Source organism: Protopterus annectens, chromosome 2.part0 (assembly GCF_019279795.1).
Source record: "Protopterus annectens isolate FY-2018-M chromosome 2.part0, PAN1.0, whole genome shotgun sequence".
In the NCBI taxonomy this organism is placed as follows: domain Eukaryota; kingdom Metazoa; phylum Chordata; order Ceratodontiformes; family Protopteridae; genus Protopterus; species Protopterus annectens.
The window spans coordinates 1,146,085,087-1,146,099,937 of NC_056728.1; the positions used below are offsets into that span (position 1 = coordinate 1,146,085,087).

General features: G+C 44.2%; 1 protein-coding gene across 5 annotated transcripts in view; it reads right to left on the reverse strand.

The window, feature by feature from the left end:
- The window catches only part of LOC122793381 (protein transport protein Sec24B-like), a 2,932,722-nt gene that overhangs the window by 608,698 nt on the left and 2,309,173 nt on the right, over positions 1-14,851 (reverse strand). For all 5 annotated transcript variants that reach the window (XM_044061340.1, XM_044061338.1, XM_044061337.1 and 2 more), the window contains one exon: positions 11,124-11,261. In XM_044061340.1, coding sequence (XP_043917275.1) covers positions 11,124-11,261 — 138 coding nt within the window. The remainder of the gene's footprint in view (positions 1-11,123; positions 11,262-14,851) is intronic.

A 14,851-nucleotide genomic window follows, 5' to 3' on the forward strand; every position in this document is an offset into this window, starting at 1 on the left:
AAACAAACTTGTCTTATCCATAGGAGCATCTAGCAACTTAGCTTTAACATGATCCGGTAAAGCTTGTTCCTTTAGCCATGCATGCCTTCTTATCACTGTGCCTGTCATGGCTGATCTAAATGAAGCCTCCAGTGCATCATAGCCACATTTTAAGGAATGGTTGCTAACCTGTTGTATGTTATTTACCATCTCTAATACATATTTCTTATCAAGAGATTCATCAGTGGTTACTTTTTTAGTTAACTGATCAAGCATAAACTCTTGGTATTGTATCATGTGAAACTGACAGTTTAAAGCTCTAGCTGAGAGAGTAGCTGAAGTGTAGACCTTTTACCCCATCTGTCTAATGACCTTGCTTCCCTTTCAGAAGGAATAGGGTTTTTAGCTGTGGTCGTGGCTACTGCCTTGGGACCCTGGGATATAGTTTCTGGGTCTGCAAGTGGGGCCTTGTAAAGGTGGTGATGAGTATCTGGCACCCTGTAAAATCTGTCTGGTTTGGCAGGGGCTGGGGGTAAAGAATCAGGAGGCGGAGCAAACATCATTGAAAGCATCATCCACCACAGAGAGAACAGGAGGTATAGCTAGGGGCCTGTGCTGTGGGAGGTGCAGAAAGGTCCTAAGTCTTTTTCTGGAGTCTGAAAAATCCTGTTGCTGCCATTGGAACTGTTCTCGCATGGCATGCAAGGTTTCCCCAAAGGAGAATTCCTCTGGTGGGGAAGCAGCTGGAATGGATTCTTCAGCATCAGAATCTTCAAAATTGGAGAAGGGAGCCTCTGGCTGGTCAGTAATGTCTGATTCATCAGCAGAATCATCAGAAGACACTGGCTCAGGGGGCTCTGCCCTAGGTCTCTTCTCTGGGGCTGAGAGGCCCTGTCTGGGTGAGATTGAGATCCTCTAATTAAAGAAATTAAATCTTCTGCCAAAGAAAGCATTTGAGAACTAGAAGAGGGCCTGGATGTGGTGGGTTTAACAGGCACTGATTTAGTAGTCTTGGCAGCTTTAGCCCTGGCGAAGGCCTTAATGGACATGGCTGGTGGAGGCCTAGCAGCACCACGTGCTGGGGTAGAGACATCCAAGGGGATGGTGTCTGATAAGTCAACCACCGTAGTGGGTAAAATTTCTGAGGTCGATTCAAGAGTTGTAGCAGGGGCCTCAGTTGTAGAATAGGTTCAGCTGTACTTTGATCAGTTTTCGGTTTCGGCGAAACCGAGACACTCATGATTTGCTTTTCCGTGGTTTCGCCCGAAATCACGGACCGCGAGTGTCGGTCTTATCTTTGCGTTTTGGAAGATTGGGTAGTCGGAGGATCCGGCGGCATAATGTACGCAAAATCAGTACCGAAAAACTGTTCTGCAAACTCCGACCGGCGCCTAAGCGTCGTCGGTTGAAGGAGGCACAGGCGAACAGGCTGCTACGTCGTGGGCTGGGCCTAAACAAGGCAGACAGAAAGAGTGGAAATCTTTATGAGGTATTTGTTTCCCACAGGTTAAACAATTGTTAACTTTTTCTGACATTGGCTGAGGCAAGAAAGAGTCCCCAACGAGGTACTTAGCTTTAGAAGTCTTCGAAGTAGTATTCGGTAGAAGTAATCTCTGGATCCGACCGACCGGCACTTGCGAACAGCTTCTGCTTCGGGCGCCACGCGGCAAGAAAGACTGAGGAAAATGGCGTCGGCTGATGCTTTTATACCCGAAGACCAACAGAGATGACGTCGGGTGGAGTGCGACATCAGCCGAAGCCGGACCCGGACTTTGGAATCCGGCCGACTGCAGGGCTGCCTGACGACAGGACAACCCACTTGTTATGACTGCAGATGCATCCATGAAGGACATCCACACTGCAAAGCATGTTTACTGACTTGGTTTGCAGAATGCAGTAACTGTTGTAAATCTTTATTTTCTGCAAAATCTGGAAGCAACAACACTTTTTGTTTAATTAGTTCCATAATATGCTGTTGGTACTTCAACATGTGAAACTGGCAATTTAAAGCCCTGATGGCAAGAGTTGCAGAGGTATATACCTTTCTTGCCCCATCTGTCTAGAGCCCTCAAATCCCTGTCTGAAGGGGTAGGATTTTTGGCTGTAGTAGCCTTAATATCTTTAGGTTCCTAGGAAATGGCCTCTGAATCCACAGTGGGATTCTTAAAGAGAAATTTGTGAGAGTCAGGTATCCTGCAGTACCTGTCAGGTTTTCTAGGAGCTGGTGGTAAAGTATCCGGAGTAAGACTGGATTCCATGACAACATCATCTACAATATACAGGACAGGGGGTGTAGCTAGAGGCCTCTGCTGAGGCAATTCTAAAAATCTCTGAGTCTCTACTTGGTCTGTGGGTAGTCCTGGCATTCCCAGTGGAAATGCTCTCTTAACGTATGCAAGGTTTCACCGAAAGAAACATCCTCTGGAAAGGTGGCAGAGGGAATGGAATCTTCTGCATCTGAATCCTCAAAGGTAGACAAGGGTATGCCCTGGTAATCAGAGTGGTCAGTCATCGGACTCATGGTCTGTTGAATCAGAAGGGAACCTATGAACCTTTGTCTTTTAGAGGGGGAAGGCTGCCTTCCCCTAATTAGAGTTATAAGGTCTTCAGACATTCTAAGCATTTGTTTCTGTGGCACAGGAACTTGAGCATGAGCTTTGGTCATCGGTTTTCTAGGCATAGTGCGAACTCTGGGCCTGAGAAACTCTGTCATTTTAGTCTGAAACGAAGTAGTAGGTTTAATACGAACACCGGAAGATCGGAATACACCCTCAGAAGCTGATGCCTGCACAGCGGCTCCGGACCCATCCAAGGTAGACACATCCACAGATTCCATAACTGAAGAAGCATCTCGCGGCATACCGGACTACGAAAGGGCCTCAGCAGAGGCCTGTGAATCTGTAGAAGCGGGCATCAGGGGCTGCGAAGGTGCCATACTGAGTACCAGTGGACTGATGACTAGCTTACCGGAAGCATCGTCGGCAGTTTTGGACCTATGGTGTCTGTCTCTGTCTTTATCCTTAAGTTTTTTCAGAAGATCGGTAGTCTGATGGCTTACTGAAGCCATTTCGGAATATGGAAAATGAGAGCGAAAGAATTTAGCAACAAAGATAGCCCGACGACAAATAATTCAGGCGTTAAGGCACAAAATCGACAGCGAGGAATGTCATGGTCTGGGCCTAAACAGGTGACGCAGTAAGAATGAAAATCTCTGTGAGGTATTTGCTTTCCCCAGGCAAGGCAACTGTTAACTTTTTATGACATTGGTTAGAGCAAGAAAAAAGTATCCCCAATGGGGTACTTAGCTTTAGAAGACTTCAGGTTTGAAACTCGAAAAACGAAAATTTTAGGTAGAGGCCGACCGGCACTTGTGAACTGCTTGTGCGTCGGGCTCCCGTGCGGCAAGGAAAGCTGATGTAATGGCATCGGCTGCATATTTTATACCCCTGACGACTTGACGTCATGGAAGAGGCGACAGCATCCGATGCAGAAATCCCAAGAATCTGGTATTCGTGCCGACTGAGGGCTACTTGCAGGCAGATAACCCAAGTCTGATGACTGCAACAGTGAAACACGAAGAACATCCGCCATGGCCGAGGCCAGAGGTTGCCCGTCTACTGCCCTCAGTGTCAAAGGGGTGTCAGAGCCGGGCCTCCTGGCACCAAAGCCCTAAGGGGAAGGGAGGATTCCAAAATTCTCGACGTCAAAGCCATCCCCTCGGATGCAACACCGAAGCTATGGCTCCAAGAGTCAGTTTGATCCGAAAACGTCAGAGCCAAACCACTCAAGGTGACGGTTGGGGTCGAGGTACCAGGGACCATCAGCACCAACCCCTCAACACCCCGGAACCTCTGACTCAGGGGCCCCGAAACAGAAGGTCGGATCAGAGAAGGAGAGATGGAGAAGAAGGCGGACTCCGTGCTCCCGGCCATGGAGCAGACCAGGCTTCCAGCTGAATCTGGGCCCGAAGAAACCTCATCATCACCCTGTCCACCTTGATGTTGGACAGGCTTCGAGTGGACCAGACTGAAGAAGTCACAGACCCCAACAGAGACTGACGCAGAGAAGGAGCAGCAGCGAGCCAGACAGGTCTCCGGCTCTGTGCAGAAGTGTGGAGTCCGGAGCTGAGGAGAACTATGGCTCTGATCCATCCGGGACCTGGAAGGAGGCTCGGCCGAAGAAGAGCACTCTGGAGTCCTCTTCCTAGGCTGATCCCGCTCTTTAGAATGGGCCTTCTCTCTCCTTCCCCAGACTTCTGAGCGGGAGTTTGAGTTCCAGAAGCCAGGGTGGAAGAAGAGGAGGCCTCTGCAGGAAGGAAAATAAACTTGTTCTTCCTGTCGATCAAAGCACAGGAGTTGAAGCCCACACAGATCGAACAGGAGGTGTCCAAATGGGAAACTCCCAAGCAGACTATGCACAAAGTGTGGGTATCAAAAGGAGGAAGCTTATGCCCACACTGTGTACACTTCTTAAACCTGGATTAGTAGTGTCAGCCATGAGGAGGAAGGCCTGAAAAATACACACACTAGGAAGAAAGAATTTTTTTTTTTTTAAACTACCAACACCATAGCAGATACAAAAAGGTAGGGGAAAGAAGACAGGCAAAAGGGAGATAGCTAAGAGATAAAACCCCCCCCAAAAAACACTTACATTCTAATGGAGCTTGGAGCAAAGGAAACCTGTGCTATTCAAAGTGAGCAGCAAATGAGATCTGAGGAAAGGAGGGTGAGTAGGGCATTATGGGTATGGGAAGAGCTTGAACATTGGATCCAGTGCTGGAGTATAAGGTCAAGTCGGATCCATGCTGGCTCAGAGTCCCTAAAGGTTGAAGTTCAAACGAAAGCAACAACTTCAGATTTATAGTTTAAAACTGAAACGGGTCTATATGAAGCGGAGCCTAAATCATCTTTAATCTCTTACAGCAGTACAGCCGCAATTTTCCCCCCAAAATATTGTTAAACAAATCCTTCCAGACCTTTCACCCCCCCCCCACGACTTCCACAGGAATACCTACTGTCCATCTGTTCCTGGAGACTTCCCTGTTGATTCATTATACATCACCATTTTTATCTCATCTCTTTCTACCTTAGTGATTAACTGTTGAGCCTCATCCTCCTCTAACCGCGACATAATTAAGTTTTCCATAAATATTTCCATTTGTGCATTTTCTTTGTTTCCACATTCTCCTGCTTTATTACAAATCATAACATTTCCAGATTGTCTGCAAATACATCTATAGGATTTCTGGTTATTTTTCTTGTTACAGGTTCTCTAAGTTTGACAACAAGCCTGTCTACTTTCTATTACCCAAATTACTGGGCTAAGTTTTTGTGCTCTGGAGTTATCAAACTATAGCTGTTTAACAGCATCCTTTCTAAACTTATGCATAACATTCAAATACTTCCTAATTTTCCCTCAAACACTTTGCCGTTGCTGGTCCTCTTGTTCTGTGCGATTTCCTTTATTTTTCAACAGTTGAACCTTGACAAACCTTCTAAATAATTCCTATAATTTTCCCCAGATCTCTGCATCATTTCTACCATGTTTTTAAATGTTATTTTTATTTTATCCAACTCATTAGCTACCTCTTCTAAAGAAATGTATATCTTCCTAATAAATATTGCTTCTCACTACCCATTCCTTAAATTCCTCTGTCTCACTAACAGGCAAGTGGGAACGAGCCAACGTCTCATTTTTAATTTATCATGCATCTTTACCTTAATTTTTATTGGTGCATGATCTAAAATAATTATAGGTGTCAATGGTTTTAATTAAATACACAAGCTTATTTAAAGTATAATCTCTCTCCAGTCTAGCCCAAATCTTGCATCTTGGGAATAAGCAAATTGTCAGAGTTATTGCTATTTAATTCACATATTCCATATCACACATTCTCATACATTTATTCTGAATTCTACCCTCTTTTGTTATACTTGGTTCCCTCTGATAAATGCTCTCTTTTGCAAAACTGATTAGAATCCCCACCAATAAATATTCCCTGTTGAAAGGTGATTTCTCCCAAATTCTCAACCTCCATAATAGCAATTTTAGGTGGAATATAAATAGTTGCTAATCTAATCACCCTCCATTGGCAATAACCCCTTGCTACCAAAAATCTACCTTTATTAACTTCTTCCTCTTCTACAGCTACAGAAACTCCTCTAGTAGTCAGTTTTATTACTCTGCTTTTCTTTTGTCCTTGAATTTGTACTGAATGCACACTCCAGTATACTCTCTGTCAAACTGAAATGTTTATTTCTATCCAAATGTGTCTCCTGCAACATTGCTATTTGCACTCTACACCTTTCAACTCATTACATCCGACTGACGCCTCCAGGTGCATCTGCAGTTCATAGGTTCATACTAGGCTATCTGCCCTAGGGCATTTACAAGTCTAGCCAGAGTGTGTTTGGCTTTCGCCACTCCTTGGAATGAGTTTACTGTGCCCTTTTTAAGGTTGTGTTTACTGTGCCTCTGTCTAGTAGTGACACAGAAGTGATCCCCGGGGTAAACCTACGATCTCCCATCCACTCGTCAAGATTTTTCTTGAAGAGAGTCAGTGGGGGCTCTGCCTAACATGGACTGGGATTCTATTCCAGAGTGAAGGGAGCCTCTGGGTTATGAATCTGTCTCTCCAGCATGTCCTATTTATTTCTGTATAAATGAAAAACCGTTCTAAAACTGTAAAGCAAAGTAGAATAATGCCAATAAACAATTAAAACTTTGTAACTAATAAAATTACGAATGGAGAAAAAACACAGCTGAGGCCGAACTGTTGTCTAGCGCTTTCATTCCTTTATTGTTGCTAGGAACTTGCTGAGGTTCAAGTCACTCGATCGCGTAGCTCTAAGGGATTTGGATTTTCTGAGGTGGAGCATGTCCATTAATTCAGGGTTGGACATGGCTTTGTACGTCAGGCATAGATCGCCTCTGAGTAGGCGGTATGCAACTGAGTAGAGCTTGAGTTTCTTTAGCCGAGCAGCATATGGCATCTGTTTGAGTCCCTTGATCCTTTTAGTGAGGTACTTTTGGGGTCTTTCTAGTTGCTGCAGGTGTCAGGTAAGGTACATCCCAAATGGGGCATTGTACTCAATTATGGGCCTGATGAGGGATGAGTAAAGGGGCACAATGACCTCCCTTGATCTAGATGTGAAGCCTTTCATGATAAGGTGGGCTACATAGAAGGTCTTCCTAACCACTTTGGCAATGTGGTTGTCAAAGGAGAGGTTACTATCAACTTGGGTCCCCAGGTCCCTAATTACTTCTTCTGTACTTAATGGATTACCTCCTATGTGGTAATTTGTGGGCACTGTTTTTGCCAAAGGGTATAACTATACACTTTTTGGTGTTTAGTTTAAGGCCATGGCTCTGGCACCAGTTATCAATCTCTATGAGACCCTTTTGGAGGATGCTTGTGTCAGCTGGAGAGTCAATTATGGCGCCCAGTTTGCAGTCATCTGCAAACTTGGTCAGCCACAGTCCTCCCGTGTTAGCCTGTACCTCAGAAAAATATATTCAGAATAAGAGAGGTCCCAGGACTGAGCCCTGTGGGGCGCCACTTGTAACTGGTTTAGAGTCTGACATGGCTCCAGCAATTCTGACCATGTGGGTTCTGTCCTTGAGCCAGTTTGCAACCCATCTTATGACATAGGGGCTTATATTTAGGCTGGAGAGTTTGTCTACGATGCCCGAGTGGGGTAGTGTGTCAAAGGCTTTTGCAAGGTCTAGGTAGGCTGTGTGGACCACCTTACCCTCATCAATGGCTTTGGTAACTGTTTCAAAGAAATCTACCAGGTTCAGGAGGGCAGGAACTGCCCTTGACAAAGCCGAATTGGGTAGGATCCAGTGTCTGTACGTCCCCAATGTCTTTGTTTATGAGCTCCATAATGATCCTCTCCATAGCTTTGCAGACCAGGCTAGTCAGGCTTATGGGGCGGTAGTTTCCAGGGTCTGTAGAGGCGCCTCCTTTGTGGAGTGGGACTACTGTTGCTGTACTCCATTCTTTGGGTACATATCCTGTAGTAAGGCTAAGACTGAATAGCAGCTTAATGTGAGGGTATAGCTCTTCTTGGAGTTCATGTAGCACGCAGCCCGAGACACCGTCCGGTCCCATTGATGCTGTGTTTTTTGCTTTGGAGAGGGCGGCTCTCACCTGGGCATCTGAGATGTCAAGGAGGCAACACTCTGCTGGGATAGATATTTGTCCTTTTTGGGGGGGGGGGGGGTTTGCACTGAACCTGTCTGCCAGGATGTTGGCAATGTTTGTGGGTTCAGTGTATTTTTTGTTATTATGGACTAACTCTGAGCATATCTGGGAGTTGCCACCCAGGTTTCTAACATAACTAAGGAAAGCCTTATGATTATCTTTTGTTGCTTGTGCAATTTTTCTCTCAAAAGTGTCCTTGGATGTTTTTATGAATGATCGTACTTTTTTGCTAGTACTGATCAGAGATGCCTTCCCTTTTAGGGATTTTGCTCTATCATGTAGTAGCTTCCTCCTTCTGTTGTATAGCTTATTTATGGCTGGGTCCACCAGACAGGATGCCTGCCTTTGGAGGAATGGGTCTTGGTTTTATTTGGGATTGCATGATCCATGCATTCCTGAAGGTGTCCATAGAATGCGTTTATAAATGATTCAGCAGATAGCGCCGTGGTTTCCACTGGCCTGGGGGCCTTGAAGGATTCCACTTTGATTTTAAGAAGTGTGAAGCTAGCTTTTGAGAAGTTCTTCACTGTGATCTTTTGTGCTGGGGGCGAGATGTGGATTTCTAGTGAGATTAATTTATGGTCCGATCTTACCAATGAGGGGTATACCTCCCATGTTGGTGATGATCAGATCTAATGTGTTTTCCCCTCTTGTGGGAGTGGTGACCAATTGTTCCATAGCATTTGAGTTTATGAATTCTAGGAACCTCTGGGCTAGGGTGTTGGGGCTTGAGTAATGCTCCCAAGTCTATGTTTGGATAGTTGAAGTTCCCCAATATGATGGTGTTTGGAGAGACCTTCATATTCTCCAGTGTCTTCAGGAAGGCCAAGTGAAGTTCCTGAGTTTGAGAGGGTGGTCTGTAGCATGCTACAAACTGAAAAGCAGTTTTGCCCACTGTTAGTTGCACATGGATGGTCTCCGATGCTTCGTGCAATGCCATTAACCTGGAGGTGTAGGTGTCCTTGATGAATATGGATACTCCCCCTCCTTTTGTGGTTCGGTCTGAGTTTTGGGGCCGATATGAGGTATAACCTGGTAGTGCTGGGGTGCTCTTGGAAGCCTTGAACCAGGTTTCTGTCACTGCACAGACATTGATGTTCTCCATACTGAGGAGGGCTTCGAGAGCGTGCATCTTGAGGTTTAGACTTCTGGCGGTGAGCAGCATTACCCTTAGTTTCTTTATACTTGTGTTGTCTAAGGAGGTGGGTTTGTCTTTTGAGCCTTGCCTAAAAAAGGCATTATGGGGGTGGCAAGAGCCTTTGCCAATATCCGAAAGCCCAGGGGTGACAGGTGCAAGCCGTCCCTTGCGAAGCAACGGGGCTTGTCGAACATGTCATCCAGGCAGACAGATACTGGATCCCCTTTGAATGACACCAATACTTAAGCCAATTGTTGAAATTGATCATTTTGTCTTCATACTGAGGCATCATTCTTGGTGAGGGTAAGATGCTGCTCAAGGTCAGGGTCATACCGGCCTGGGCTACATGATCAGAGAGCACCTCTATGTCTCTCTTCATGTAGTCCAGGGAGGTACGTCTCAGGTCATTCACACCAGCATGGACAATGACTGAGTCATATTTGTACTTGCTTTGGAGTGACCTGAGTGCTTGTGTTATGTGGCGGATTCTAGCGCCCGACAGGCAGCTCACTGTGACCTTTTCTTTGTTCAGCCTCTTTGTTAACTCCTAGTAATGCCACTACGCATCAGATATTGCTTGTTCATATTTGCATCAATAATTCCAAAACATGCTACATACAAGATTTTAAAAGATTTTATCTTAAAGCTTAAACAATGGCAACCTCAACTGAATTATTTGACGTCTATCTAGTGCAGACAGACAGATATTAACTGTTGTTTTTATGATATTAATTTATATAGGTATAATTTTCACATTTTCATAAATATCTCAACAACCAAGTAACACAGACAGAACTCCTCAGCCTCATGTGAAAGCTCTCAGCTATATGAATAAAATGCTGTTGACAGTATGTGTGTAACTTGAGTGGTTACTGAGATATTGCAAGTTGTTTTCAAAATATTACAAATGTAATAGTTACTATGTTTACAGTAACTTATAAAATTTGGTTTAAGACCGAGAACCTAAACAATAATACCACTATAAAAATAGTTGTGTTGAAGAGTTTGCCATTTATACTTCTTTCAAAATCACTATGGTACACACAGATATGAGCATTTGTTTGAAATCTGAGGACATAATTTGATTCTGTCGAAAGACTTAGGCTCCGCCCATTGTACGTTAAAGTGCAGACTTCCTGAGCTCCATTGGAGTGAATGAGTTAATATAATTCAATAATCTTTGCTTCTTTTCCATACTTATAAAGCTATTTACATTCCATGACAAAATGGGCAGTGGACGAAAGTGGTTACTTCTACCTATTACACATGAAGGTTCTTTTGAATGTACATTTCTAACTGATGCTTACATGCAGAAAGTAATGTTTGGCAAGCTGATCTCTTATTTAGTGGTTTCTATCTTCATTTGAATTCATGTCACATTTTAAGACTTTCTGCATTAATGAAAACAAACAAAAAACTAAATATACATTTTCAGAAGCCCCATCACCTTTTAACTTAGAACAAGCACACAACTATGCATATTTTCAAGATGTGTTTACCCCTTTATATAGGAGCAACTGACACAAACTGACAGCTATATCCACCTGCATTACCTAATCTAAAACTGTTGCACAATAAAGTTGCAAAAAGTTTGTTATAGCAGAGTTCCTAGGTATAGACATGGGTGTAACAAGGTTATTTTTCTTCATAATTTCAGAGTGTAAAGAGGAGGAGGACACCCCCCCCCCCCTGCAATGCAGTGTCAGTATTTACTTTTTAATGACATACAGGTCCAAAATTAACTTGTTCAGTTCAGAATAAAATACATTTTTGTCCATTCCCTATCTGATCAATGCATACCTCATCAGAAAGTCTGTCGATTCTGTACAGACTGGGATGAATCAAGCGCATTAGATGAGCAACTGGCTGACATTTCATTTCACACATGTCAAACACACGTTCATCTAGACGAGTGCTTGTACCAGTTCGAAATGCTTTCTGCGAAACAAAGAGATTATAAACCATTACTACTTTTATATGCAATCAATAATAAAGAACTCTGATGCCTCTGTGTACAGTTTTACCACAAAAGCTACTGTAGCACAAAAAAGCATAATTTTGACCCTGCAAACTGTAAAACATGGTTCTAAATTGTACTCTCATGCAATTTTTTTTAAATCTCACAAAATCTATGCAGGAGAATGACAGCAGATACTCCAGTGGACCAAGTATGGCAACTATAAACAAAAATTGTGTGTACCCCAATCATGCCCAATTCTATATCAAGCACAAAGTACAGTTTTGTACCTACCATAAATGTAGATGATCGAGTGTTCACACTGCTGCAGTCATCACACTTGGGTTATCCTGCCGTCAGGCGGTCCCGCAGTCGGCCAGAGTTCCAAAGTCTTGGTCCAGCGTCGGTTGCTGTCACTTCTTCCCTGACGTCAGTGCGCCAGGGGTATATAAGATGATTCCAACGCTATTTTCTTCAGTTTTTCTTGCCCCAGATGTCAGGTGCCCCCAATAGGTAGGCAATACATATCGCTATATAAAAAATATACATATATAAATAAAACAATACCTTCAGTCACAAGCAAACACACCACAGAGATTGTACAGGATATAAAGGTATAGATAAGTCCAGCTAGTTCAGAGGGGATGGAGGGAGGGTAACCTGGACTGCAGCAGTGTGAACACTCGAACATCTACATTTATGGTAGGTACAAAACTGTACTATGTTCATCGTGTTACACTGCTGCAGTCATCACACTTGGGTTGAATCCCAAAGCTAAGGATAGGTGGTGGAGCTAAACAGGGTTTGGAGAGGCTATTAGGCCCTGCAGAACTGCAGTGGCAAAGCCAGCTCTGGTTTTAGAGTATAGAGGTAAGTGATAGTGCTTGGTGAAGGTGCACACTGAACTCCAAGTTGCAGCCTCCAAAATATCCTTGGTTGGTACCCCCCTGAGGAAGGCTGTTGATGTTGCTGTAGCCCTGGTGGAATGGGGCCTGATGTTACCAAGCACAGATTTCCCATGGTGTGTGTAGCAGAAATGGATACAATGTCCTATCCATTTTGAAATGGTCTGTTTTGAGTTAGCTTTTCCTTGAGATCCTGCAGCATAGGATACAAAGAGCTGGTCAGATTTTCTAAAAGCCTTAGTTTTATCCAAGTAGTAACATAATTGCCTGTGAATGTCCAAAGAGTGTAGGAGCCTTTCCCCTTTGTTCTGGGGGTTTGGATAAAAGGTGGACAAATGAATGGTTTGGTTTAGGGCCACACTGGATACCACCTTTGGTATAAAGGAAGGGTTAGTTCGTAAAGAGACTCCGTCTTGATGAAAAATGATGAAAGGCTCCACTGGCATTAGGGCCTGTAGTTCTGAGACTCTTCGTGCTGAAGTTATTGCTAGCAACAGGTCAGTTTTCCATGATAGGAACTGTAGATCAGCTGTGAAAGCTGGTTCAAAGGGCAGAAGTGTAACCTTTTCCAAAGCAAAGTAGAGATCCCAAGTTGGTGTTGGTGCTCTCCGAGGCGGTCTTATGTTCTTAGCCCCTCTGAGGAACTGTCTTAGTAATGGATGTGAAAATATAGAAGGATCCGTGTTGTATTGAGCTGAAATAGCTGAGGCGTGGATCTTAATAGATGAGAAAGAAAGTCCTTTGTGCAACATCTCAGTTAAATATTGAAGAATCTGAGGAATATTTGGGACAAGGGGATTTTGGCCTTTAGCCTGGTTTCAGGCGTAGAATCTTCTCCAATTGTCTGAATAGACTTTCCTGGTGCTGGGCCTCCTGGCCTCCAGAATGATGCCTATCACAGCTTTAGAGAGAAGTGTTGACTGGTTGTTTAGGCAATTTGCCATGCAGCCAGATTTAAAGTCTTGAGCTGGCTGTGTAGTATCTGATTGTTTTGCTGAGTGAGCAGGTGAGGAATTGTAGGTAAAATCCATGGTGGGTCTTGAGCCATGTTCCGTAGTACTGGATACCAGTGTTGGCGTGGCCAGTCTGGAGCAATGAGTATCATTTGTGGCCTCTCTAATCTGGCTTTCAGCAGCACCTTTGCCAGAAGAGGCAGTGGAGGAAAGGCATACACTGTCAATGTTTTTCAACTGAATGAGAGGGCGTCCACTTTCCAAGCTAGTGTGTGGTATGTCCTTGTGCAGAATTTCCGTAGTTGGTAGTTTTGGGGGGAAGCAAACAGATCTATGTCTGGGCTCCCCCATTTTTGAGTTATCATTGCAAATACTTGTGGATCTAGTTTCCACTCATGAAGATCTATGATGTTTCTGCTTAAATCGTCTGCCAGTGTGTTTTTCTTTCCTGGCAGGAATTGTGCTTGTAGTTGAACTTGGTAGGTCAGTGCTGTGTTCCACAAGGTCATTGCTTGTCTGCATACGGGGTAGGAGTGTGTGCCCCCTTACTTGTTTATGTACCACATCACTGTGGTGTTGTCCGTCTTTATTAGTTGTTGTCCTGGATGTAGGAGGTCCTTGACAGCTGTTAGGGCATTTTGTACAGCTTGCATCTCTTTTTGATTGATATGTAGATGCCTATGGTGTGCAGACCATTTGCCCTGAATACACTGTCCTGCCATGTGTGCTCCCCCAAGCATAATCCGATGCATCTGTTGTTATAGTTTGCCTGGCTGTGGGTAAGGTAAAAGGCTGACCCTTGTTGAGGTGAATTGCCTGAGCCCACCATATAAACTCCTGTTGAAGGCAGGGAATGAGTGGAATTATTGTTTCCAAGCTGTGGTTGCGTTGAGTCCATACGCTTTTCAGATACCATTGTAATTTCCTCATATGCAGTTTTGCAAATGGTATTAGTAGTATGCAAGATGCCAGGAATCTCAAGGCCTGCAGAATTTGAGTCAGTTGTCCTTGCTTGTCTGGCGTGAGATAAGCCATCTGGGCCCGTTGTATTTAAGCTGGCACCCAGGAATATTATGTCTTGTGAGGGCACTAGTTTTGACTTCTTTTCGTTTACTGTGTACCCTAGGCAACTTAGTAGGTTTTTGACAAACGCCAGATGCTTTAATAGCATGTCCTTGCTTTCTGCTTCAATAAGGCAGTCGTCCAGGTATGGATATATTTGAATCCCTCTTTGTCTGCAGTATGCAATTACTGGTGCCAGGCATTTTGTGGAGACCCTGGGCACAGTAGATAAGCCAAAGGGCAGTGCAGAGCGTTGGTAATGGGTTGAACCTGCAATAAATCGGAGGTATCTTCTGCAATTTTGTCTGATAGGGACATGCAGGTATGCCTCCTTGAGGTCCAATGTTACTAGCCAAGCCTTCTTGCCAGCATGGGAAGAAGTTGCTGTAGTGTTAGCATCTTGAATTTGGGTACTTAAAGGTACGTGTTTAGAACTGAGAGGTCCAGAATGGGTCTCCAGGCTTTGTCCTTTCGTGGAACTAGAAACAGTCTTGAGTAAAATCCTTGTCCTTGCTCCTGTGTAGGAACCTGTTGAATGGCTCATGTCCATGAGAGCTGAAATTTGCTTTTGAACTTCTGCCCTTTGATTTGGTGGCAGGTTTGGCATTCCTTTTATCCTTGGCAAATTGTGAAAGTGGAATCTGTATCCTT